This window comes from Taurulus bubalis, assembly GCF_910589615.1.
Source record: "Taurulus bubalis genome assembly, chromosome: 7".
Lineage (NCBI taxonomy): Eukaryota > Metazoa > Chordata > Actinopteri > Perciformes > Cottidae > Taurulus > Taurulus bubalis.
In genome coordinates, this window is record NC_136595.1 from 4350590 (window position 1) to 4378268 (window position 27679).

The window sequence follows — 27679 nt, forward strand, 5'->3', positions numbered from 1 at the left end:
CTGGTATTAGTAATAGTATTGCTGTAAATAGTACTGTCATACTACAACTTCTACTTATATTGCTGATACTGCATCAAGAAATGAAATCACAGGCTGATAAATGTAAACAATGTCTCCCCCTGCTGGATACAAACTGGTTTACTCTAGTACTGTACCTAAGTACCATTTTGAGGTACTTGTACTTTACTTGAGTATTCCATTTTATGCTACTTTATACTTCTACTCCAATACATATTGCATTTTTTATATCACTTCTATTACAACAATTTCTGATGTATTATTATAGATTAAAGTATCCAGCCGTTTATAAAGTATTGAAACAAAGTTTAACTTGCAGTACTACTTTATGTATTTTCTGTATATAAAGCAGATTCTGATTCGATACATTTTGTTATTTTAGAAAAACTACATTTTTGTAAAAAAAAAAAAACCCTGATTTATTTATTTGAAGAGAAACCATCTTCTGCATTCTGTATCATAACAGCAGTCCAGATGTTAGGTAATGAAAAGTGTGTTCGATGGATTCCGTTTCTGAAACTCTGATAAAGTTCATCGGGTCGAATAAGCACGAGACATGAGGTTTTATTTCCCACGCGTGTCCAGGTGAACGGGGTGGACCTGCGCGGGGCGTCCCACGAGGAGGCCATCGCCGCCCTACGTCACACGCCGGCGAAGGTTCACCTGACCGTGCTGCGGGACGAGGCTCAGTACAGAGACGAGGAGAACCTGGACCTCCTGAAGGTGGAGCTGCAGAAGAGGAGCGGCAGAGGGCTGGGACTCAGCATCGTCGGGAAGAGGTCAGCCTGCAAGAAGGAGAAAACACACACACACACGCACACACACACACACACACACACACACACACAAAGATCCACAACACATTGTGGGTGTTACAAGTATAACGTAGCATAAAAAGGAAATACTTGTTTTTCTACTCCACTAAATCGCAGAGAGATGTTCAGATTAGGAGCCCAAAATATAATCAACTACTAGATTATGATGTTTTACTGTAGATTAAAAACGAGGTCAGACTCTGAGAAGAGGACCAGCTCCCTCTGTAGATATGAAGGGCTCTTTCTAAGCTAATGGAAAACGCAGCGATTCTTAGTTTCAGGTGACACAATAATGACATAGTTAACTAAAAACACAGTTATGAATATTGTATAAAATGTCTGATATTCTCAGCTAATCCTGCACACTGTTCCCTAAAGTAAAAATGTTAAATGCAGGACTTTTACTTGTAATAGAGTAATTTTACACTGTAGTATTGATGCTTTAACTACTACTAAAACAATTATATATTTCTTCCCCGTGTGTGTGTGTGTGTGTGTGTGTGTGTGTGTGTGTGTGTGTGTGTGTGTATCAGGAGTGGCAGCGGCGTGTTTATCTCCGAGGTGGTCAGAGCGGGCGCTGCTGAGCTGGACGGTCGTCTGATGCAGGGAGATCAGATCCTGTCGGTCAACGGAGACGACACAAGACACGCCTCCCAGGAAACTGTCGCCGCCATTCTGAAGGTAACACACAACGCACATGTCGATTTTAGTTTTCTTGTTAAGATTTCCTTTTGGTGTTTGGCTGTTATTTGATGCTCGACAGTGCAGGACAGGAAACACAGTTCCCTGGTCGGGATGGTGCTGTGGACATGTTGCTGTTATGTAATGCGCCTCTTAACCACATGGACCAATCAGGACGTCAACGTGTGTGTTATTCTCTCATGAACGTTACCTTTGAATAGTCATTGTATTTGTTTTTGTCTCAGGCTAAATATTCTCTGTATGAATTCAAATGCATTGATGGAATGTTTTTGCGATCCATAACGTGTGTGTGTGTGTGTGTGTGTGTGTGTGTGTGTGTGCGTGCGCGTGTGCTTGTTTGTCCCGCAGTGTGCTCGAGGTCCGGTTCTGTTGGAGCTCGGACGACTCAAAGCTGCATCCTGGATCTCCTCCAGACGCAACTCACAAGGAAGCCAGGTGTGTGTAGGGATGGGTATCGTTTGGGTTTTTTCCGATACCGGTGCTAAACCGATACTTTTAAAGCGATACCGGTGCCTGAACCGATACTTTGTTATTGCCAAGCCAATTTTTCTTCTTCAAATTGAACAATATATTAACTTTTTAAAGTATACTTTAAATATAAATAAATAAATACATACAAAACACTTGTCTTTTAACTACAGCTTCAAAACTTTTAACTTCAAACTATAAACAATATATGTATTTAAAAAAAGAACAGACACAGGCATCAGGTGGCCTGAAGGGACCGTGTGCAACAGAACTCAGAAACGGTTGGTTCTACAAACTGCTGCTTTACTGGACTACACGTCATCATTAATATCAACTGGGAGAGATTCGTTCCAGCAAGCCGAGGACGGACGTTCAAAAGCTCGTGCTCATGTCTCCAGCGATGTGTGTGTGTGTGTGTGTGTGTGTGTGTGTGTGTGTGTGTGTGTGTGTGTGTGTGCGTGTGTGTGTGTGTGTGTGTGTGTGTGTGTGTGTGTGTGTGTGTGCGCGCGTTGCGTGTGGTGTGTGAGCGCTGGAAGCCCCGCCCCTTGAGCCCCGCTCCGCATGCAGGCGGACGACAGAGAGCAGAGCAGCGAGTGTCCTCTGATCCACGATATTTTAATTCAATAAAGTATCAATACATCAAAATCTTATCGTTTTTAACATACGGGTAACCGCGCTACCTTTTTAGTATCTATATACTGTGCAACATTACAGTAGTGTAGTGTAAAAAATATATGTTTAAAATCGGCTCAGGCACCGAAAGGGAGCACCGAAATCTGCGTTGCTTTTCGGTCCGGTAGGTACCGGACGTGTTGGGTCTGTACCCAACCCTAGGTGTGTGTTCTTGTAGTGTTGCTCTTCTTTGTGAGAACCACTTTTAGTTTCAGGTTCAGGTTTCAGACTTGGTTTTCGGGCCGAGAATTCTGTACTTAAATATAGTTAAATATCGTAAAAGAATTATATATTCTCTCACAAAGTTTAAATATACTTAGAGATGTTAAAAAGCAGATATGTGACACAGTGTATGAACAAGAAAACATGGCATTAGAAACAAGCTATTGATTTGTAAACGGCCAATGAAAGTACATCATGTTTGCTTATGAACTCTCTCTTTGTCCCAGATGAGTCATGTGAGTGGGCTCAGCTCAGGTGTAGCAGCTCCGCCCCTCCCGAACACCTCAACAGCTTGTAACCCCGTGACCCCTGACCCCCCGAAGTTGACCTCCACCGGGCCCTTGCCCCTCAACAACAACAACACAAAGTCCACCTGTGACATCACTTCCTGCTCTAACAGCACAGGTAGACCTCATAATGAACTGTAATAGAGAAAGTGTGCTGGTTTTTTAAGTAAGATTGACAAAATAGCATTAAATCCTGAATCATCACCATCATTGAAAAATGAAGGAGCCTCTAATGCAAAGATTTAAATGAAAAGCACCTCTGAATTTGACCTTTTAAATACCTTGATTCCTTATGGTTCATATTTAGGGATAGCTTTACTTTAGGGATTTTATTAGGCTTTTTTTCACGATTTAAGGGGTAAGCTAAAACTTTACCAAATATAATTAAATTAATTGAATTTCAATTGAGGCCATGTGTAGATTTACATTTATTGTCATGTAATTAACATTCAAATATTAATTATTTGATTAATTAATGGGTTTTAATAGGGCTTTAAATGGTATTTCTGCCTGGTCTAAGGAGTAAGATAAAACTTTACCAAACAACATTAAGCCATGTATTCATTTCATTAAAGAAATTGTTGCTTAGATACATTAAGAGTTGGCTCCTTAAAGGTGGCCATGAAAATCTTGTTGTGGACTATAATGATGTGATATGATACATTATATATTTATATATATATATATATATATATATATATATATATATATATATATATATATATATATATATATATAGATGTAATATAACATTATGTTATATTGATGACTTATTTTGGACTGGTTAAATGTTGATCACTGTTATTTCTCCTTTGTTTGTTGTCAGAAGTAGATGCTGGCGTCCGTACCGTGGAGATCAAAAGGGTAAATGAAGTATTTCTCAACTTGATAATTGTTTCATAACACTGTGTTTCTGTTTTTATGTATTTATAATTTTTGTTTTGCCATCCAGGACTCCTCAGACTGCTACTCCCAGCTCTCTGACAGTCCTTGGCATGTAGTACGCATACTGCACACATACGACAGAATAACACAACAAATACAAAAATTATATAAATAAAAGTTTAAAAAAGGAAAACGTAGTCAGAGGATGGCATTGGGTTTGGGAAGTTTTCCAAGTTGGGGTCTGGAATGAGGTTTGTGTGTTGGTATGTGTAGGATCTTCACGGTGGAAGTGGAAAGTTGTGCGGTTTTCAGAGAAGCAGTTGTAGAACGATAACGGGTCCGGACTGACCCAACAGATCATGTGACGCCAGAGCATCGGCTATATATGATAAAAGGTTGACCAGGTGTTGGAAGATGCGGTGTTTGTGCAGACAGACTGAAACAAACATTTGAAAAATCATCAGGCATCCTTTTCTCTCAGGCTTCACCTGAAGCAAGTCTCCCCTCTCTCACCCCTCAGAGTGTCAGCGACTCCCTCGGGGTGAGTATAGCGGGGGGGAAGGGCAGCCCGCTGGGTGACATCCCCATCTTCATCGCTATGATTCAGGCCAACGGGGTCGCCGCCAAGACACAGCGGCTCAAGGTAGACCGAAGAGTGGTTGTGTGGGTTTTCATTTAAAATGGCGCAGCCTCCGCGGGAGTCCGTGACGCACAATGACGCCACCACGCGTGAATAAAGCAGGTATGTCTGTGTGCTCAGGTGGGCGACAGGATCGTCAGTATCAACAGTCAGTCCGTGGACGGTCTGTCACACGGCGACGTCGTCGCCATGCTGAAGAACAGCTACGGGAACATCAGCCTGCAGGTAACGCCGCCGGTGTTGCACCTTTACTGTGTTGAAGCCCGTCAGCCGGTTTCAGCCGCGTTGTCTTTGAACACACTTCAAAATATCAAAAGACGCAAGTTTGAACTTGTATTGACAAACTTCCAAAACTTGGAAGTGTAAGTTTATATTTTGGAGTTATGAGTTGTGTTTAATTTTGTACAACACTTAAGTTTTCTGGCTGTCCGTCCGTCCGGTGATATCTCGGGAACTCGTGACAAGTTTCTTCAAATTCGGCGCACACGTCCACCTCAACCCAAGAATTGAAACGCTAATCATGACAATTTTACACAAATGTCTAAAAGGATGAAACGACATTTTGGACAGACATGGACACTGACTGGTTGACGGAGACATACAACCTTCTAGTTTGGGGTTGGAGTGATTTTCTTAATGATGATACTCAGTAGGTATTCATTGTGTTGGTCTGTGGGTAGCATGATGTCAGCTGGACTCCTGTTCAGGGATGTAAAGTAAGTATACAAAATACATTTATTTAAGTACTAAACTTGTACAATTTGAGCTTTTTGTACTTTACTTGACCAATTATATTTTTTCCTCCTTTCTTTACTTTTCTTTGACCTTAAACACACATGATAAGCTCTTAGAATACAATAAATTGTTTCAGAATATTTTTGGGCATTTTGTAAATAGTTCACGCAGTTTCTGTCTCGGAACAACATTCATTTCTTTCTTCCCCCATTAATCCTCTCACAACCCCTCAGATTTATCTGGTGACCCTTTAGAGGAGCCCAAACCCTAGGTTGGGAACCACTGGACTAAACTAACTAACTGTATGTGAAGTCGTTAAAATGAGATCCACCTTGAAAAGCTACAAGAGTAAAATGCTGCTCTAACACTGATGCAATATTAATGATCTAATATTGTCACGTAGAGTCACGTCTCCGGAGGAAACATTTTACTGAACCAGCACTTTCACTGATGATACTTTAGTACTTTCTGGTGTAGGATTTTAAATGCAGGACTTTTACTCCCAATGGAGTATTGTTACATGTTGTATTGGTACTTTTACTTAAGTAAAGGATCTGAATACTTCTTTCTCCTTTTAAAGTCGTTACACCAAGGACCCCAGCAGAAAGACATGTTTTATTGTGTCATCCTCAGCGTTTTAGTAGTTGTGTTTGATTTAATGGTGTTAAATCAAACTCCTGCGCGTGCGTGTGTGTTTGTATATGTGTATTTTATCAGTGTGGTCCAGCAGGCTGACTGTTGCATGCTGGGAGAGCGATAGCAGCAGCAGCAGCAGGACTACTGAAGCTTCATCAGCCGGCAGCAGAGAGACTCCGATAAGAGACTTTATATTTGGCTGTTTGCCCAAAGGCTCTGGGGCAGCTGTCTTGTAGTCAGGTGTTTCAACTGGCTCTCTGCTTCACTTCTGTGAGCTCGTCGCTAAAGTATTCCACCTCAGAGATTCAGTATTTAACTTCCATAAAGTAGTTGTTGTTGTGAGAGACAGATTAAAAACAGCTGAAGTTGCTTTGAGGGTTGTTATTATTTCATGATGTATAAATTATAACAATCTAACTACTTAAAAAAGGATAAAATCCTCCCGAGGTAAGATTTCTTTTGTGGTTTAATATGTAGAAACATTACGTGTGTCATTTAGTTTTTGTTTTTTTTGTGCGTTTGTTTTCCACCTCTTGTTTGTATGTAGTTGATTACTTTGAATTTGTGAATTCGGAATTTTGTGGCTATACATTTTTATATTTGGGCTTTTTATTCCAGTAATTTAAGTAGTTGTGGGATTTATGTGGGACAGATTAAAAACAGAACGGTCCAAATCTGAGCAGCGGAGGTGAAGATATCCTGAGTTTTAGTACAATAACACTAGATCCTACACTTTGATATGCATTGTGACCGACTTAATGTGGAAATGGAGAAGTCTGATCACTATTCAGCTTTGTATCAAGTACAGTTAAGCCACAAAGCATCTGTCATCTTTATGAGCTGCAAAATGTCGATGAAACAACCCAAACTATAATATAAAAGCGTCTGCTGACGAACAGATGCTTTTAAATCCTTTCCTGTGGACAGTAAAGCCGTGACTGAGCCAGGGGGCAGCCGGATGCTGAGTGCGGCACTAACTTGTAAAATCAGTTAAGTTAAGGCGAGCTCTCTCTGCGTCTCTCAGGTGGTAGCAGACACCAACATCAGCGCCATTGCCACTCAGGTGGAGAGTTTGTCCAGCAGCTCCAGTCTGTCGACCAACACTGACACACACAGAGCAGAGCCAGAGTGAGTACACACAGATACACACACATACGACAGGCGGTGCTGAACTGAATCTGACCCCTCCTCCTTCCTCCTCCTCCTCTTCTTCAGGGGTCCGAGGCCCCGCAGCATCAGTCTGGAGAAAGGCACCGAGGGACTCGGCTTCAGCATCGTCGGAGGATTCGGCAGTCCACACGGAGACCTGCCCATCTACGTCAAGACCGTCTTCAGCAAGGTCAGAACCAGGCTAGCCGTTTCCATCCGCTTCCAGTCTTTATGCTAAGCTAGGCTAAACAGGTCTGGATTCTTCTGAATATCTCACTCTGAAAGAAAGTGAACAAGAGTCTATTTAGACTGTGTCTGTGTAGATTTAGTAGTATTCATACAGTTCATAATGAGCGGGAAATACCTGATTTATGCTAAGCTAGCTGACAATTGAATTTAGTCAAATGTTATTTGCATAATGTTGCATAATTTGAATTTGTGCAGTTCCACTTTGCAGTTAGTGGCTGTAAAGACAACAACAGCAACAACGTATCTCTACGTAAGAACTAGTCTGTAAGCTGCAGCTGGTTTTATTTCCTTGATAAAGCTAAACTTAGGAGTCAAGACCTTCAGCACAGGGCTACATTTAATCTGACGAGCAAATGTGCACCAAATCCTGGTTCCTAGTTTTGAGCTAGCCTTAACTCTCTCACTGCCTCTTGCTGATTGAAATGACAGAGTTTAAATCTGCAGTTCATCTCTTCTCATCTTACAAATGGTGATCACAGGTCTCAGTTGAATCCCTGAGTTGTATTAATTAGTAAGTTTTGTTCCATCCAAATGTTGTTTTCAATTCAGATTGGATGAGCGATTCTGATAAAATGCTAACTATCTCCAGCCTTAGTTTAGACAGTGAACAAGAGGATTTAGCATCTCTGAATTTAAAATTGTACAACGTGAAGGTAGTTATGTGTTATTGAGTTGTAACCCATTTTTAATATAGTGATGAACTCCACTTACTAAAAACTTATATTAAAACAAGGGTTGCTAGGTTTGAACATATGAACAGGTGCTGCATGCTAATCTTTAGCTTGCATTTTAGGCATCTTTTTCACTGGGTGAAATGAGGAATCTGCTAACTCTCAAAACTGACTCTCTGAGTTGTCTGAATTAATAATGTTATATCTGATACATCTGAATGTTGATGGCTAACCTAAAGATGGTGTGTGTTTCAGGGAGCAGCGGCGGTGGACGGCCGCCTGAAGCGGGGCGACCAGATCCTGTTGGTGAACGGAGAGAGTCTGCAGGGAGCGACACACGAGCAGGCGGTCGCCATCCTGAAGAAACAGAGAGGAATCGTCACACTGGACGTCCTGTCATAACACGCACACACACATATACACACACACACACACACACACACACATGCATGCATTTGTATCACCTGCATATGAAAACAGATGCTCTTGTGACTTCCTTCACACACTTTGACTCTTGGACTACGAATCATCGTGGATCGTGAATTCTGAACTTTCCAACATGCAAAAAAGAAAAAAGAAACGGCTTCAGATGGTGCACACACACACACACTGATGCATGACCACTTGAATACCTGAAATAGAGTTTCTCAACCTGGGCTCACGTGATGCGTAGATGTGGTCCTGAGAAACATCTGATGTATTGATATTTGTTCGAGTCTGAGCATGAGGTTTGGCTTTAAGAGAAATCGAACACTAAAACACGAGCCTGAAAAGGTTGAGAAACTCTGTAGCTAGACACACTATTAAATCAGAATATTGTCAAAAAACAAATAAGTATCAATATGGAGTCATGATGAAGTGACTTTATTGCCAGCCTGCACTCGTTAATGCATTCTGACACACAGACAACAGTTGGGTTTGTTTTCTTGTTTGTGATCCAGAGGAACAAAAGGGACGTGTTGGTGAAATGATGTGTTCGGCGACACCCCGCACACGTTAGCTTAGCATCTCCTCTGGTTAGCCGCGAGACACCAAGGAGCAGTTAATTATAAATGTAGAAACCACCGGAGAGGAGAAAGTGTAAACACTACTGATCAACATCAGAACAAACAAACTATTGAAGAAACAGATGATTTAGATCAGAAGCTAGTCATCAAAAGAGAACTTCTCTTTTCAAATTGGCAGTAGATGTGCATTTTCCAACATGGCAATAACAGTTGGACTTTGTCAAACGTCACGGGCACAAATTCAATTCAGTTGAACAATTTCCCTTAAATATTATCAGTTTTCAGACTTCCATAAAATGTCAAAATACACATTCATGGAGTGGATCATTCCTATGCTTCATTGTTGTCAGGTTTTACTTTTTAAAGAAAATCAAAGCGTTTATTGGTGATTATTTTTTATCTTGAGATTAATTTGATTACAAATAGAAAACAATGAACCTTAGTTAAAACTCCATATTAAAAAGTTACTTCATAATAGAGACACGCTTGTTGAAAGCTGTAATCTATTTACACAATGTACACATTTCTGTTAAATGAGGTAAGGCTGTTAAAGTTTCCTATTTAGTTAGCTATATTATAAAAAGTGCCATCATTCAACACAAACATTGATAAACATTGAATTCCTTGTACGCACACATTTTTCTTCCAGTAATGAATCCGTATGGACACATAAAGGAAAACACAATATACATGTTAAATACTCGTGTGTCTCTGTGGAGATGAATCTCAGGACTTGGTGGGCTTGAGACCCCCTGTCGCCCCCGGCAACAGATACAGTGTCTTCCACATGAATTTAATCATGGAGAGAAAATTATGAAAATATGTCTCCGTGGAGATTTCAATTATAAAAGGCTTTCGAGAAGCAGACGTGAATAAAAGCAACAGACTGACATTCATTAAAAACTATTGTTCTGTTTTCTAACAGATTCAGAAGTATCAGTTATCAGGGCCATCGCTGTAGATCAGGACGTGGTTAGCCTAGCTTAGCACAAAGACCGTATGCAGGGGGGGGGGGTATCCACCCTCAAACTACTCAAAACAATCCAATTTACATATTGAATTGTGTTTATTTAATTGTTGTAAGAATAGCAAATTCACGTTTAAATTAAGGGGGACTTTGTTGCATGGAAAATGTTTTAGGGTTGACTGCAGATTAGCATCAATTAATAGGTTTTAATTGGTTCTCTGCATGGATTAAAGGGTTGAGACATAGCTTTAAAGACATCTCTTAATATTCACCTTAAATGAAAAATTAAAGTCTTTTTAAGATGTGGAAATACCAGATGACTTTCATGTTAGGAACTTTTAAATGTTTAGTGTTCCCCTTAAAAAACTAATTCCATGCAGGAATCTCAACATATATTACAACCCAGTATGTTTAATTAATCGGTCATCCTTTATTGTAAGAGATTGGTAAAGACAAATTGCCAGAGAACAAAGTGAGGCAGACGTTTAAAATGTATTTTGAACGGTAAAAATAATTTGTTATCAATGTTCGAATGTCTAAAGTGTAGAAAACTGTCTTGCTTTCAGTATTGAGGGTGTAGCTTTGAAGGAGTGTAACATCAGGCGGCCTTCAGCTATAGGTGAGAGGGGATATTGAACATTTGACCGAGTGAAATAATGAATTAATGAGTATCAAGAGGGTATTGGAACATAGAACCTTAGTTTCTCCCTTCTCTCTATTTCAACTTGAGTCGTCTGAATTTATAACTTTTGTAACCTAAAAATGTCGCTAGCTAACCTACGTTTTTAGAGGGCGAACAAGAGGATTTACCAACATGTCAGACTGTTGCTTTCAGTCTTAAATTCTACAACGTGAAGTTAGTTGTGTGTTTGCAGAGTTTTGCTAAAGTCTGGTATGATCCTGCAGTTTGTTAATCCTTTCAGATATTTAGATGTGTAATTGAGGTGTTTAGCAGCAGCTGTGCTGAGCAGAATCCTGTACTTTAAACATATCAATCAAGTGCAAAATACGTTATGTTAAGCCTGTCATTTGTCATAATCACTGTCTTAATTTTTGGTACTTTTATTTGAAGTTGTCGGTGTAGATGAACTGTAATTTATTTGTGTGATCTCACTGGAAATTAACAATGTATTATTTGTTTTTTTATTATGATTATTATGAGCACCGATATGTTTGTGCTAGTGTCTGAATCTTTGTCCGAACAGTCAGAAACCTCGACAGAAACTCTGCAGCTTTGGTTCGCCTTCACACAGGACTCATTCAGAGTCGCTGCCAAAAACCAGCTGAGGTTGCACTTTATTTTACATCCTTTCTTCATCATTTCCTCACAAGTTTCCTGGACAGAAATATGTCAGTTGGTACTATTTATAGAGAACATTGAGGGATCTTTTAGTCAGAGCACAATAGATGAACAATAAATAGATTGAGCCTCTCTTTGAGGGAGACTTCCTGTGAATTGCAGCTGCTAAAATTATTAAAATTATGAGGACATAGAGTTGAAAAGTGGGAGGAAATATTTCATGTGCCCCCATGCAGCAGAAGTTCCATTGTTTTCATCCATTGACAATGTAATAAAACCTTTTTTTGCCTAAATTTGTTGACATTTAGTCAAATTAGCACCATAAAAGAATTATGCTGAATTAGCTATTAGCATTTCCTGTTTGCAGTGCACCCATGGATGTACACACAACTATCACTGGATTACTTTGATAATGAAGAAAATGTAAAAGCATGATGGTTCTCAGACAACTTCCGCAGCGTCTTTTTTTTCTGTGGATTTATGGACGTTTATTCTGAATGGACTTTGGAGATAAGTGGAAGTAACACCGATATCTGTTGGTCCACATTTTGCTGAGTTATAACACTGGAGGCTTTTTCTCTTTCTCTGTTCTCTGAACGTCCATATCCTGTCATTTCACCATGGTTACAGTGTCTGACAACAATGAGTTAAATTACAGCGAGCATGTCATTGTAATGTCCATCCTCTCTCAGTGAGGCTTTAAGTTACTCCGTGACAACGATGTTGGAGTTCTTGGGGAAAGCGATGCAGGACAGTGATACGTATTTAATGAACACAATTATTGAGTCTTTAATGAGCTTTCTGCAGGTTCTCACAATACTTTTATTAAAATAGACTTCAAAACAACTGAAACTCTGACTGGGAAAGGCTCCTTGGTGGGTTTTGTGTGTAGACTATACATTGTCTTTGAATGTCTCACGGTTGAGATTGACACAAATCGCACCATACTGCAGCAGGATTTAGGGTTGCAGGTCCAACTGCTACAAAATGAGGCCAATATCAATAAATATTTATTTAACAGAAGAAGAAAAATCCTCTTGGTAGAGTATTTGGGACATTTTAATGTAACATTTGATTTAAAACTACAAAAATGATTAAACTGCTCAAAAAAACCTGCAGCTCAGCCTCTCCAGACCCAGTCCATCACATGATGTACCCAAACTGTAAAGAGTGCACAATATACCTTACTGGAATCTCTTATAGTATTATAGTAAATTAATTATAATCAGTTTGTTTTTTCTTCAGGTGTGTGTACTCCAGTACAGGTGTGAGGGAAACAGGTTTCTGATGGGGAGACTCTCCAGGAACGGCTACGACCAAGAAGAGAATGGGCTGTCCCGCTGTTATTACAGACACATGAACTAACCACAGACAATCCCCTGTCCCATTTTTATTAAAGACAAGTGAACTAACCACAGACGATCTACTGTCCAGCGCCTGCACACTGGGCCCGCGGTTTCGCGTGGTGACACTCGAAACGTTTCTCTAAGTTTCTAAAATATTCACAGCACCGCGATTATACATCGCAGAAATATAATAGGCTCGTCCGTTAGAGCTGCGCCTCGCCTGGAATCCAGACGAGAGCAGGCGGCGTTGACAAAAAACTGCAATCAAGTCGGACAGTTGTCAGATGCATTCAAAGTATACACAGGAAGTCACAGAAAAAAGTACTTCCTGTTAGTTCCGAACTTTTGTTTACTTGTAGTTTACAGATCACGTTTGGATTTATTATATGTGTTTATAAATATATATATTTATGTAGAAATGACTGTGTAGCTGCATCCTTTGGTATTTTTATGTCTGCCTGTGAAATACATTACTACTGGTTTAGATATGTGTTATGAAAATACGATTTTGTATTATCAACCACACAAGATGTGTTTTTAGTAGTGATGGCGAGATGAAGCTTCCTGAAGCATTGAAGCTTTCCATCCAATTGGTTCGCTCATGTACCGGAGCTTCATGGAGCTTCATTTGCTCTACTGCGCCACCAAGTGGACAATAGATGTAAAACAGGCAGAGTGATCATAACAACACCATGGCTTTGGTGTGTGAAGCTTTAAATGGAATAAATTATGTTTGTGACGCCAATACATCAATTATTAACTTATTAATATTGTGTCTATCTTTATGATATATTGGCGGGGTCAAAATCAAAACTCGAAACAAATTGGGAGAGGGTTGTGATGTGACTGTGGGTCAGAGGTTAGAATGTCCGACTTTCAGTCAGAGGATCGGTGTTTCAAGCCTCAGCTCCGCTTGTTGATGTGTCCAATTTTTTTAAATTAAAAATAAGACCTTTTCCACAGTGCTGGGCTTTTTGAGACTATTTTGCCTGCTTTATAAAATACCCTTTCACAGCACACATGAAGCTGGGTACAGAGAGGAAGGGGGGAAATCCATTGAGTTTCTCTGCCTCTTATATTTCAAATCGCACGGCAAACCCACAAACTATTTTCTGAATCAGTCACGTGGTACGGCCGGCTCGCGAGGCTTCGAACGTCACCACATACGTCATCGACACAAGCCTCGATACGCGCTTCACCAAAATCTATCTGGATTACTCGACACGCGCATCGAAGCCTCGACACGAAAGGACACATCACTAGTTTTTAGATTAAACATGAGACGAATAGTCAATAATCCAGGGTTAAGTATTACAACTACACATAAAATAAGGATTTTCTACAACACGTGGTGTTTGCTGTCAGATCTAAGAGCCAATCAGCTCTCTGATGTGGCGAGAGCCAGGCGTTTCCCATCATGCACTGGGCCAAGCAGTCGTTTGAGAGCAACTGCGGCGGCTGACTGAAATCGACGGCGACTTGATCTCGTGAGAGAATAGTTGACCACGTGTGCACGACGTAAGAGCAAGTCGGGAGCAAGTCGGACACAAATCTAACCGGCATGCATTGCGCGCCGATCGCCGCCGATCGATTCTGTGCAGAACTGTTTCATCTCGAACGAGCCTAATTTTACGTCTGGTGGAAAGAGGAGACTTCCTGCTTCCGGGTGCCTGCCCAGGCAGAGCCCAGCATAATTTTAACATCATCAAGCAAGCGCTAGGGCAGCAGTGTGTCATCTGACGCTGGTAAAAAAAAAAAAAAAACGAAAATCCTTCTCTATGATTTGTTGAATCATATGCCCGTCGCCATTTCGTCTACTAAACAACCAATGTACACTCAGGAAGTCTCAAAGCACTACCCACCTGAGCATAGACACACGCTACAGGTTTTAGTCAGAAAAAGCGACATCATGACGACAAAGAGATTCAACACGGAGGAAGCAAAACGCATGATTCTGGAGAGCAGCGAGGAGGAGGACGACATGGCATCGTCATCAGAGCTCGAAGGCTTTAGTTTTTCTGAGGAAGATGGTAAGTGTAGTTACTAAACTTTGCTACGTGTCTGTAAGACTGCACGGTGCAAACTAGTAATGTGTACACTGTGCACGAGAGCACGCCACGCGGTGCACACTGCTGCTCACGTTACTACCACAGGCATGATCTGAGTAATATTTACACATGGTATGCGGAGCACTCTGCTCAATCGTTACGTCATCTTTCTTTCAACTGACTAGTATTCATTTATTATACAGAGGAGTACCTGCCACAAAGAAGTCACCGAGAGGCTCCATGAGATGGATCCGTGATGGCCCCATCGTCTATGTGAAGTGGATGGACACGAAGCAAGTATTGGCCTGCTCCACATCCTCATGCCATGGCATGAGGATGTGCCATTGGAGCAAAGCAAGCCATACTTGTATATTGTAAATAGTCTGACTAGTTTTTGTTCTGTTCTATATTTCTCAATATATATTCTGTACATATTATTTTTTTAATAATACATTTTATTTCCAAAAAATAAATTGTTGTGAAGTTGTCATTTGCACACACTCCATGAAGCTTTATCTGCAGTATGAAGTCATTTCTCAGTCCCATTTTTATCATTTTGGTGAAATGTGTGAAAGACCATATTTCTACTCAAAAAACGATAATACATTTCTTTGTTTTAGACATTTATTTACATGTATCTATCATTTTATTCATATGTCACTGCTTTTGTGAATCTAAAACCTTTGGTAAACCAATTTCCATCACCTAAACAGAGTTACCACATGAGTAAAGTTAGGTTTTTTTTTCAAGCGATCTGAATAATTTCCAAAAATCGAGATTCCATTTTTCAGCTGTAGTGTCATATTGTAACGTTTTTCTCTTTACACTTTTGCCTTACGACAATGGTGCCTCATTATATAGATAGCTGAGATTGTTCTGCAATTTATGATGTAAAATATGGGTATGTATCTTGTATGAAAGTGTCTTAAAAGGTGAATCTAAGAAAATTGTGTGAAATCGACTGAAAATGACCTCCAGTGTTCAGTGTGTTTTTGTTTTGTTTTTTTAAAAAGAAAGAAATTTATCTCCACTACAATACCGTAACCCTTGTGAGAAGAGACATATGGTGAATTAACCGTTAAGTTTAAGTACTTACGTAAACTTGCCGCGCCGACCGTCGGATTTCACTAACAGACGCGTCTCTGTAGCCGTACGAGCTTGTGCGAGTGTAACAAAGCAATACAAATCCTTATAAACCCCCTATTAGTACCTGTAAAGACACAAAACAGTTCTTTTTTTTTGGTGGACGTTATGAGTCCTGAAGCCTTCCTGGTCCGCCCACATTTCTTAAACCGCATCATACAGCATATGCGGAAGCTGCTGAATATCAATACCCAGCATGCCTAAATCTGACAGTGTTTTGTCATAAAATAAGTAATTTCTCCAGTTTTTTAACTGAATATCCTTCCTAACATGCCAATGCTTTGTTGGATTGTGATTTTTTTTTTTTTTTTTTTTTTGCAGATTCCGATTCTTTAGGTCCTAATCTTTCCAAAAAGGTGCCTTATTAGTATGTGGGTTGTTGTTAAAGAAGTTGTACCTTTTTAAATAGTGCCTCTCTACTAGATATTATCAATGGGTCATGTACCACAGTCTTTCAAAGTGGCTGTAATTAACACTTACGGAACTCGCAACACGGATCCGCGTTTTACAATGTTTGCAGGCCTAGACTGCTGGGGGACATCTTAGAATACACCGAGCTGCTCTCTTCTCCTCTTCTCTCTCTCCTCCATGTATCTTCAATGCACATTATTAACTCTACTTCAATGCACATTATTAACTCTACTTCTTTCCGGGAGCCTCTGTGCTTCCTCGCCTCAAGTTCGTTACGGTGAGGCTTGGAGACCCTGGCTGCCAGTCTGCCCGTAGTTAGAAGCCACCTTCGGGCTCAGGGCAGTAAGGAGTACGCGGACGCTTAACGGCCACCTTCCGGCCCGCAGCAGAGCGCGGGGGCGCGCATCCGTTCAACAGTCAGTTTGCTGCTGTTCGCGTCAGCTGCTTCTAGGAGCGCGGGTACGCGTCTCTAGTTGACATTCCACCTGCTTGCTGTCTGTTAGTGTTACTGTCTGCACCCGGACCTTGTTGGTTTTTCCTGTTCTCATCCATGCAATAAACCTGGTCTAAGAAAGAACTCTGCTGTCCTGTCGCTGTCCGTGAATGCACCACACCATGACAAGAGGTGGTTTATTGTGAATACTCCACTCATAGGAATATATGTTTTTTAATTATATAAGAAAAAGTATATATATATATTTTAATTATATTAAAAAAGTATGTGTGTGTGTGTATATATATATATATATATATATATATATATACATATATATATATATATATATATATATATATTAAAACAAAATACACTTTTTATTTAAAAAAATGTGTATATATATAATAATAAAAAAATATATATTTTTATTTATTTATTATTATATCATATCATCAAGGACGAGCTGGCGGCTCGGGATCTTCCGGCTGGGTTGGACGACCTGATCGCCCTCGCTACCCGTATCGATGGTCGCCTGCGGGAACGGCAGAGGGAGAGGCGGTTTCCGGTCGCCCCACATGCGCCGATACAATATATTATTATATAATATATGTTACCCGCTGTCTATTTAATACACTGTTCTTATATATATATATATATATATATATATATATATATATATATATATATATATTGTATAATGTTGTGTGTATATATATATATATATATATATATATATATATATATATATATATATATATACATATTATGCTGTAAAATTTGGGTTATAAGCCGATACTTTGATCTTTTTCTTTCCTCAACTTTGACCCATCCATCCATCCATAATCAGCCGCTTATTCGGGGTCGGGTCGCGGTGGCAGCAGGTTCAGCAGGCCGACCCAGGCTTCCCTCTCACCTGCAACACTTTCTAGCTCATTCTGGGGGATTCCGAGGCGTTCCAAGGCCAGCCGGGAGATATAATCCCTCCAGCGTGTCCTCGGTCTTCCCCGGGGTCTCCTACCAGTTGGACGTGCCTGGAAAACCTCTAATGAGAGGCGTCCAGGAGGCATCCTGACTAGATGTCTTCACCAAGACGGACCGGTACAGCGCCTGTTTTACAGCTGCAGCCGCACCGTTCCGCCTGTCGATCTCCCGCTCCACCTTACCCTCACTCGTGAACAAGACCCCGAGATACTTGAACTCCTTCGCTTGGGGTAGGCAGTTTGTCCCCACCTGGAGGGAGCACCATGGCCTCAGATTTGGAGGTGCTAACTCTCATCCCTGCCGCTTCACACTCGGCTGCAAAACGCCCCAGTGAATGCTGGAGGTCACAGTCCGAGGAGGCAAACAGGACCACATCATCCGCGAACAGCAGAGAGGCGATCCCGAGACTCCCGAACCGGATCCTCTCCGCCCCCTGGCTGCGCCTAGATATCCTGTCCATGAAGGTCACGAACAGGACCGGTGATAAAGGGCAGCCCTGGCGGAGGCCAACACCCACCAGGAACGTGTCTGACTTACTACCGAGGATACGAACACAGCTTCTACTGCAGGCGTACAGAGACCGGATGGCCCGTGCCAATGGGTCCGGCACCCCATACTCCCGCAGCACCCCCCACAAAAACAAAGAGGAGGATCCCTCTCCCCGGATGGACAGAAGAAATAGATGTCATGTGACCAGAATGAATAACGTAATGGAGTTACAGCTCATTCAATGAAATTATTCATGGCCCAGGCCCTGATGGAAGGAAGGAACCTTCCGGGGTTTCCTGACAGCAGGGTAGACCTCCCTGAGCAGCGAGTGGTCGACCCTCCCAGATACCGGGAGAAGCAACCTAAGGGGCGGTTCAAGGCAGCGAAGGGGAAGAACACCTCCTGTCCCAGCAAGAGACTCTCCAACGGTGAGACTCTCTACCAATATGAATGTGTCCTCTCTTCCCTCTCTGCCCTATATTAACCCAGGCTTTTCTCTCCACGGCTCTTTCAGCCGTCTTCTCGGACTGAACTCAGGCCCTTCAAACTGGCCCAGAGCCAGTCGCCTGGTGGAGGCCGTTGGCAGCCGGCTCTGCCGGCTCCACCCAGCGAGTCCGTAGGGACGACGTGGCCACCAGAGACGCAGCGCTGGCCATGAGGCTGACAGCTCAGACGAAGATCCAGCTCTGTGAGCTGAACCAGAGGACCCTGACCCAGTGGTAAGGGTTCAACATGAAGCTGGTCTGATGTTTTATAATCTGTACTGTGACTTATTGTTTGGTGAAGAGTCTAAGAGCATTCTGTTTGTCTGGCAGGTTCTCTTAGCACCAGAAGGCTGAAGAAAGGGCTGTTGCCGTCCATCCTCTCCTTCCAGCCAAAGGGCCACTTTGAGGTTCCCGAGCAGCCAGAACCCTCATCTGGGGTCTCCCAATTGAGCTTTATTATTGTCATTTGACTGTTTTATTTGTATACCAATCAGTTATTTAGTGTTTTTTGCTATAATAAAAATAATTCTTGCAATCTGCACTTTGATTGAAGCTTTATTATTGATGATATGATTTTAAATACAAGCTCTCCACAGTATCGAGTCAAGTCAAGTCAACTTTATTTATCGGAAATACCGTATGTGCAAGACCTACAGAAATTTGAAATTACGTTTCCCTCTTTTCCCCGGTGCAACAGCATTTAAACTTGAAACACAAAATACAAGATAAAAATAAATAAATAAAAAAATGTAAGAGTTTGTAAAAGTGACTGGTGCCATTTGGTTTTGTGCATGTGAGGAGGTCATTGTCCAGAGTTTGTGGGGGCAGAGGGCAGAGAAAGAAGGGGGGGAGGGTTATGATCGAGATGGTGACATGAGAATGACAATAAGTAACTCTACATATTTACATGGTGAGCTGCTGATGCACTTAGAAGTCAAAGGTCACAATAGCAAGTGAACAGAAACATGTGATGTCTATATGAGCACCATGGACCATGAAGCTCAGGCTGTCCAGCTGCTGTCTGACGACCTCATGTAGTCCAGCATCAGGAGACCAGGACAGATGTCTAATGACCTCATGTAGTCCAGCATCAGGAGACCAGGACAGATGTCTAATGACCTCATGTAGTCCAGCATCAGGAGACCAGGACAGATGTCTGATGACCTCATGTAGTCCAGCATCAGGAGACCAGGACAGATGTCTAATGACCTCATGTAGTCCAGCATCAGGAGACCAGGACAGATGTCTGATGACCTCATGTAGTCCAGCATCAGGAGACCAAGACAGATGTCTAATGACCTCATGTAGTCCAGCATCAGGAGACTAGGACAGATGTCTGATGACCTCATGTAGTCCAGCATCAGGAGACCAGGACAGATGTCTGATGACCTCATGTAGTCCAGCATCAGGAGACCAGGACGGATGTGTGATGACCTCATGTAGTCCAGCATCAGGAGACCAGGACAGATGTCTGATGACCTCATGTAGTCCAGCATCAGGAGACCAGGACAGATGTGTGATGACCTCATGTAGAAGAGAAGATGATGGGCAATAGTTAGCTTCATTTCGGCACCAGCTTACTTGAGGGAGCTTGATCCAAGAGAAAGAGTCCACCTTGAGATCGATGTCTTTGTAGCATCATCTTACTTATCCGCGGTTGCTTGTTATGCCATAGGAAGCCTGTAATATGCTTATTCAAGGTAGTAAAAAAGAGTTTGGGCATGAACACCGGCAGACATTGAAACAGGTATAAGAAACGTGGTAAAACATTCATCTTAAAAGAATGAACTCTGCCTGTTAATGAAGCACGGATGGTTTTCCATCTATTGAAGTCTGTCTTCATCTTGGTGATTAATGGAGAAAAGTTCCTATAAACTCTCACATTTATGGGTGATATAGATACCTAGATATTTGAATTCAGAATCACACTTGTGTAGTTGCATTCCTGGAGTCCTTATTGCCAAATTGTTTAAAGGGAAGCATTCACTTTTGGAGAAATGTAACTTATATCCTGAGAATGTTCCAAATTGCTTCAGGATTTTAATTAGTGCAGGGACAGATTCCACCGGGTCAGAAATATAAAGCGAGCATATAGCGAGGCTCTGTGCTCGGCCATCTGTGAATTCCTTTAATGTTAGGGGATGCGTTAAGAACAATGGATAGTGGTCGATAGCTAAGGGGCAGCCTTGGCGGGTACCTCGGTATGAATTGAAATATTCTGAGTTTGATCTATTGGTGACGACAGAGGCCCTGTGAGGAGTAGAGGAGTTTCACCCATGTCACAAATTTAGGACCAAAACCAAACTTTTCCCAAATCCTGAAACTATTTGGCCATTCCACCCTATCAAAGGCCTTTTCTGCATGTAGAGAGATAACCATCTCTGGGATCTCTCCAGACACAGGGGAATAGATAACATTGAACATGCAGCGGATATTACTGAAAGAATGGCAATTCCTTATGAAACCAGTTTGGTCTTCAGAAATTACTTTATGAATAGCTGTTTCCATAGCTAGGGCCTTCGTCAGAATTTTATAATCTGCATTAAGGCCCTGAACCATACAGTTACCTCGAGGAGGCATTTTTGGGGAATCTTGCTCATATCATGCTGGATGTTCATAGTTATGATATGGTATAAAAGTGATTTATTTTTTTAAATATACATTTTATTCTCAAGTAAATTCTGAAGAAATTCATATCAAATAACACAAGTATTATAACTCATTTGGGGTTCCTACGACTACTGGAGCCCCAGGGAATGGGGTGCAGACCCCATGGGGGTCTAAAGACATGACAGACGATCCACTGTCCCCTTTTTATTAAAGACATTTGAACTAACCACAAACACTCCACCGTAATGTTCTTATAACAGACACGTAAACTAACCGCAGACACTCCAATGTCCCGCTTGTGAACTACTTGTTTTTGGTAAAATGAGACTTAACTGTCAATGTTTAATTATTAGTCACAGGTCATTCTCTCATTGATCAGTAATGAGAGCCCACACAGCAGTTTGTGAGGAAAGTTAATTTATTAATCAGGATCACAGGACAGACAGCTGCTTTTCCTAGTTTACTGCTCTGAATCTCAAGAGGTGACTGAAAAACATGCAAACACAATACCTAATATATTGACCTAGTTTAAGCCTTAGATCCAATAGAAATTATTAAATATCCATATAATTATATCACACTTTCACAACAAACAAAAATATGACTCAGCTCCATTCGCCAGGGACAACAGGTACGACAAAACAAAGACAACGTTCATCAAAAAAAATCATACAAAAGAAGTGTGTGTTTTTAGGACAATGTTCATACAGCCAATAGGATCATTGCGGGACGGTCACATGGCGGTAACTTTGTCCTCAGTGCCGTCGATCACCAGGTTGTTGTAAGCGTTCATGTTGTCTTTGCTCCTGATGGACAAACACACCGAGTTATTAAAAGGTATTTATCAGTGTTGGAAGAAGTACTGCGATCCTTTACTTATGTGCTCATATAATACCACACTGAAAATACTCCACAAGTAAAAGTCCTGCATTCAAAACCTTAGTTAAGCAAAAGTATATATGTATTATCAGCAAAATATACCTAAAATAAGAAAAGTTAAAATACTGATTGTGCAGTAAAATGTTCCCTGTCCGTGTTTTACTATTGTACTATGTCTGGTTTAATATTATTGCTGCATTGTGTGTGTTGCATTTCAAATCATTTTTATCCTGTTGGCTGGTTTAATCTACAGCAGTGTAATATTCCATAAGATCATCAAATAATTTAACAAATAATATTAAGTGTTTATTTGTATTTAGTGTTCCTACCTGACCATGTCCAGACGCAGGTCGTAGGTGTTTTCGTTGACATATTTATTTTCTTCTACCATCTCCGTAGTGGTCTTCTTCCTGCAGGCAGATGCACTTTATTTAGACTTTACTATTGAAGAGACCCCTCAACAAAAACTGAAACATTACATCTGGCACCAAAGAGAAAGTCTATAAACTAAAATGTAAATGTTGGAATTCTTTTGATCAATATTACTGCTGCATTAATGCGTGTTGAATTTTAAATCTCTTACATCCTGTTGGCCGGTTTAATCTACAGCATTGTCACATATTCTATCAGATCATCTAATGTTTGTGGCGTCGCTGTCATGTGAGAACCACGTATCTCTAAAAAGAAAAACAGCCTGTTTTCAGCTTGGTGGGATGGTTTTTCCAGCTCATCCAAGAGGCTTTTTGAACAGTGTATTTATACACTAAGTAAAGATTAAAAGATCAATAAGTAAAGATTTTGAGAGCAAAGCACAAATCCCCCCCCCCCCCCCCCCCCAACAAAAATGTGTTACACCTGACCCCAAGAACAAAGTCGATGAATTAAATGTAAATGTTCGAAATTTTCCATTTTTCTTTCATCAGCATAAGGCTGTAAATAACGATTCATAAAATTATCAAATATGTTTATTTTATCGATAAAGCGTGCAAGGCAAGTTTATTTGTACAGCACATTTTAACAAGATGATTCAAAGTGCTTCACATAAAACCATTAAAAGCATCAAAACATAATGCAGAATAAACTAGATTTTAGAACAATTAAGAACATTCATATATATATATATTCATATATATTCATATATATTCATATACATATATATATATATTCATATATATTCATATACATATATATATATTCATATATATATATATATATATATATATATATATTAAAAAGTTATATATATATATATATATATAAAAAAAAGTTAAAATGGCCTGACCTGCTTGGCTCCTCACACCAGGCCTTCTTCACCAGGATGCCGACAAAGGCGAGGAAGAGGAAGCCGGCGACGGCGATGATGCCGGTGAGCCACTGAGGCAGCAGACGCTCACTCGTCTGAGCTGCAACACAAACACGAACACAGAGGTCAGAGGTCATCCAAACGCTTGTTTAGTTAAACGACTGTTTTAAGGTAAACATGTCCCTCTGACATGGAGTGAAATAGAAGTAGCATAAAATAGAAATACTCTCAATGTAGGCTTGAGAGTATTTCTATTTTATGCTACTTCTATTTCTCTCTTACGAGAGAGCTGGAACTCATTACACAAGGCGTCTCCTTTATATATGACCCCAATCATTATATTAACAGGAATTCTAATCTGCTTCCTTGTACATTTATTATCCTTATCACCAATTATTTTTCAATAAATCCAAACAAAGTTGAAAAAAAACATGTTGAACGTAAGAGATTCACTTTCCACTGATATGAAGCAGAGCAAAGTCTGAACACTGGAACCAAAAAGCATTTTAAATAACTAATCCGTACTATTCTTCAGCTGAAACAATAATTTGGTTAATGGATGACTTGAGCGACAGCAAACAGCTTCTATTTTCATCAATTCATTGTTTTATGGATTTCTCTTGCAAAAATCCAAACAATTACTGGTGTTAGCTTCTCAGATGACATATTCTATCAGTGGTGGAAGAAAACTAAGTATATTTACTCAAGTACTATTTCAAGTTACTTTTACGGTGTTTTCCAGCTGCAACATGAAAATGACAAACACATTAATGCGCTGATCATTATAACCCAATAATATTATGTATATTATTATAACGACCATTTTTCATAATGAGTACTTTGGGATGCTTTAAGTATATATTGATTGTTATTTGACTTGAGTAATAATTGGAATGCAGAACTTCTACTTGTAATAGCATTGTTACACTGTGGTATTTCTACTCTTACTACAAGGTCTGAGTACTTCTTCCACTGCTGATGATGGTGAACTAATTATGTTTGGGTTTTGGAAAAATTATAATCATGATTTCATACATTTCATACAGGGGTTAATAAAGAAGCGGTTTACATCTCAAACACGAACACGTTTCATGGTATTAATGAACTGTTTGAGCACTGCTGTGACTAGTATCAGGAGTATAGCCGTGTCTTTCTAGGTATTGTCATCACAGTTGGAACTGCTCCTACCTCCCTGGGCCGTCGCCGCTCCCACACTCAGCAACAAACAGGAAATCACTGCGCAGAGTTTCCCCATCACTGCTTCTCCGCTCTGATGGAAGGTACAAAATAAAAACATTTATAGAATCACAGCAAGGATTAAACCCCAACGCTTCAGACGTGGAGTTAAAACTTCCAGGTGTGAAACTAACAGCAGAGTGTGCAGGTAGATGTTTCAGGTGTCCCGTTAATGTTTAACTCAAACTCCCAATAGAGGCTCTGACTCACAGGAAAAGCTTTTATCTGCTCTGTGTTTATTGCCCAATCATGTGCCTTTCCGGTGGACCAGCACTTTGTTATACTGCTGCCTTTAAAACCGGCAGCCGTCATTTTTTGTTTAAGAACCTACAGAGGAGTGGACTGCAGATTTGTTTTCATCTATTAAATTTGACGAATTATTGGAATATATAATCTTCTAATATAATATTACATATTCTGTTTTTGTAATCTGTGTTTCCTGATCTCCTCGTTATAAATGATATAGACAAGTAAACAAAAACTGCTTCAAATTTTTTGTCAGTTTTGCTGAAATGTCTTCTGTGAGCACTTTAGTACAAGAAAAACGCATGTTGTTTTCTTTATTTAAATAAACAAATGATACAGTATAATTCAATTGGTTAGTAGGCTATACTAACTTTAGAACCACAAAACTAAATGTGATCTTTACTACAAAGAACTCTGACTTCTACTGAATTATTATGATTACTGATCAGTCTGAGCATCTTTTTAAGCTGAATTATCCGTCAAAAAAAGCAACATTACTTAATTGTTTTTATCTCTCCCTAAAAGGAGTTGGGGGAATTATCTAAATCATAATCATAATTTAGATAATGATATGCTAACTCTTGGACTTGGAAAGAAGGCTTGGTTTTGACTTGAGGTTATTAGCGTGTTAGCTAACTCAGAGCTACCAACTCTCACGGTTTCGCCGTGTGACACACGCTTTTGCATGTTTTCACACGCACTCACGCCACACAACCAATTTCTCACGGCCAAAAAAAAAATTCTGATTTTGGGCTAAGGCGCGTTCGTTCCTTTTCAAACTCCCGACGATAGATGGCGCTAAGGAGCGCATCTGTAAACCTATTCGCTGCATAGACATCCTATTTACCCCAAAGAGTCCCGAAGTTAGCAACAGAAGAAGACTTTCAAACAGACACAACCGCGGGAGAAACTCAGGAGGCGAGGCAGACCTGGGCATCTTGCGGCCCGCGGCTCTCCCAGTCTGGCCCGCGTGAGGTCAATCAAAAATGAAAAATAAATAAATAAGGTGCACGCCATGAATGCAATACAAACGGCACTGCTTTTACTTTGAAAGCGATTTATTTATGTGTGCGCGCACGCGCGCGCGCTCATGCAGCCGCACTACGGGCAGTGTTGCCGACTTGGAGACTGAAGTGAAAGCGTATTGTTATGCAGTTTCTGTCGCGAGACCCCGCCTCCCAAGGAGCCTCGCGCTGCAGTCTCCGCCTCCAGATTGAAAATGAATCGCGCAAAGCCGCCGCGGATCTGACCTGCGGTCTGATCCACTATGGCAGAGCACTTTATGTCAGGATCTTCACTCTTCTCTCAAAGAGGAGAACGTTCCTCACATGAGGAAAGATGCTCAGAAGATGTTGGTTCTCTTTGGATCTACCTACATGAGAACAAACATTCAAGTGATGAAGTTCAACAGATCAGATCCTCTCTCTCTGATACCTGTCAGCTGTCCTTCATCTCCACCTCATTCAACAGACTTCATGTTCTTGTTCAAGCAACACAGACTGGACTTTTCTCACCGAGTATCAAAAGCACTTATTGCTTTTGCTTAAAGTTAATACATTGCTTGTCTTTAACATACATATTTAAGGTACGGTTTACATTTTTTTTTAACTTATTTTCATAGCCTTATTGTAACATGTATTCTTATCAGTAGCAGCTCAAAACAATATAATTTACAGTTTTTTAATAAAGTAATAACATTCATATTGAGTTAAATGAATTAGGTTCAGACTATTGGTTCGGCCCTCCACAACGGTCCAAATTTCTCATGTGGCCCCTTGGGAAAATGAATTGCCCACCCCTGGACTAAGGTATGTTAATGACATGTGGTTCCCAAGCGCTCTTTGGTGACGTGGTTGATTACGTTACTGTCATCTGTCCATCATCGTATAAAGCCCGCCCTGACAATTTGATTGGTCCGAACAATTTTTGATTTTGGATCATTTCTCCCCAACGGAGCAGTGCCAGACGAACTTCCAGACCTCAAATGTTGTGGGCGGGGCTAAGTTCAGCTGGTACCAGGCTACATCTTTAGCAAACCACCCAAAAATCCACTAGAATGCATGAAATAACATCTACTTAAACCAAAATGTCCTGGGGGTGGACCATCAGCTATGTCTTTGCTTCACAGAATGTAACCAATGTTGTCCATCTCCAGTAGGCCGCCCCTTTTAATGACTTTAGGCCCCACAAACCACCAAAATGCAGGGTACAACATGGGTACAACGCCAAACTAATTCAAATTTCCTGATATTTGAGCCACCAACGTGTGTAGCTGAGTGCGCGGCAAAATTTTGGTCACCCCCGACAAAATCTCACTCTAGGGTTTTTTGAAAAGTTGGCAGCTCTGGCTAACTTATAAACGAGTTAGCTAGTTTATAACAAGCTAACAAGCTTAGCTGGATATTAACATTTATAATAGCTGAAAAATACACCTATTGTTCATATTACTTCTTTTTATTTTACAAATGGTGTGTCGGAGCAGAGTTTGAGCGTGTATTGTTACTCTGTGGGGTTAGCGGATCGTGCTTTGCAAAAGCGCAGTAGCGGTCAACTGAAAAGCTATCATTCATAATCAATACTTGCCCCTTGTTGTCTTCACTCAGGACAGCAGGTGTAGTTAGTTTTGGGTCAACTGCAGCAGAA

At 40.6% G+C, this 27679-nt stretch overlaps 2 protein-coding genes across 2 annotated transcripts in view; one reads left to right on the forward strand and one right to left on the reverse strand.

Annotated features, from left to right (window-relative positions):
- patj (PATJ crumbs cell polarity complex component) overlaps positions 1-9441 on the forward strand; it is a gene marked incomplete at its 5' end in the record, with an annotated part of 100430 nt that extends 90989 nt beyond the window's left edge. The window contains 10 exons of the mRNA XM_079221483.1: positions 604-797; positions 1367-1514; positions 1884-1970; positions 3125-3302; positions 4011-4048; positions 4590-4712; positions 4830-4934; positions 7105-7208; positions 7296-7419; positions 8405-9441. Coding sequence (XP_079077609.1) covers positions 604-797; positions 1367-1514; positions 1884-1970; positions 3125-3302; positions 4011-4048; positions 4590-4712; positions 4830-4934; positions 7105-7208; positions 7296-7419; positions 8405-8551 — 1248 coding nt within the window. The 3' untranslated portion in view covers positions 8552-9441. The remainder of the gene's footprint in view (positions 1-603; positions 798-1366; positions 1515-1883; positions 1971-3124; positions 3303-4010; positions 4049-4589; positions 4713-4829; positions 4935-7104; positions 7209-7295; positions 7420-8404) is intronic.
- A 12614-nt stretch (positions 9442-22055) lies between these two features.
- pdzk1ip1 (PDZK1 interacting protein 1) lies at positions 22056-24848 on the reverse strand. Its single transcript, XM_079221484.1, has 4 exons — positions 24743-24848; positions 23534-23654; positions 22581-22661; positions 22056-22178 (listed from the first exon to the last, which is right to left on the reverse strand). The coding sequence occupies exons 1-4, from the start codon at positions 24807-24809 to the stop codon at positions 22106-22108; spliced, it is 342 nt and encodes a 113-aa protein (XP_079077610.1). The 5' UTR covers positions 24810-24848; the 3' UTR covers positions 22056-22105.
- Positions 24849-27679: the final 2831 nt, after the last annotated feature.

Excerpts from the sequence above, each read along its gene's own strand:
- pdzk1ip1 (XM_079221484.1), bottom strand. The coding sequence starts at position 24,809 with ATGGGGAAACTCTGCGCAGTGATTTCCTGTTTGTTGCTGAGTGTGGGA. Across the intron at positions 23,655-24,742 it reads AGCGGCGACGGCCCAGGGAG|CTCAGACGAGTGAGCGTCTG; the intron begins GTAGGAGCAGTT and ends TTTGTGTTGCAG. Across the intron at positions 22,179-22,580 it reads CTGCGTCTGGACATGGTCAG|GAGCAAAGACAACATGAACG; the intron begins GTAGGAACACTA and ends TTTGTCCATCAG.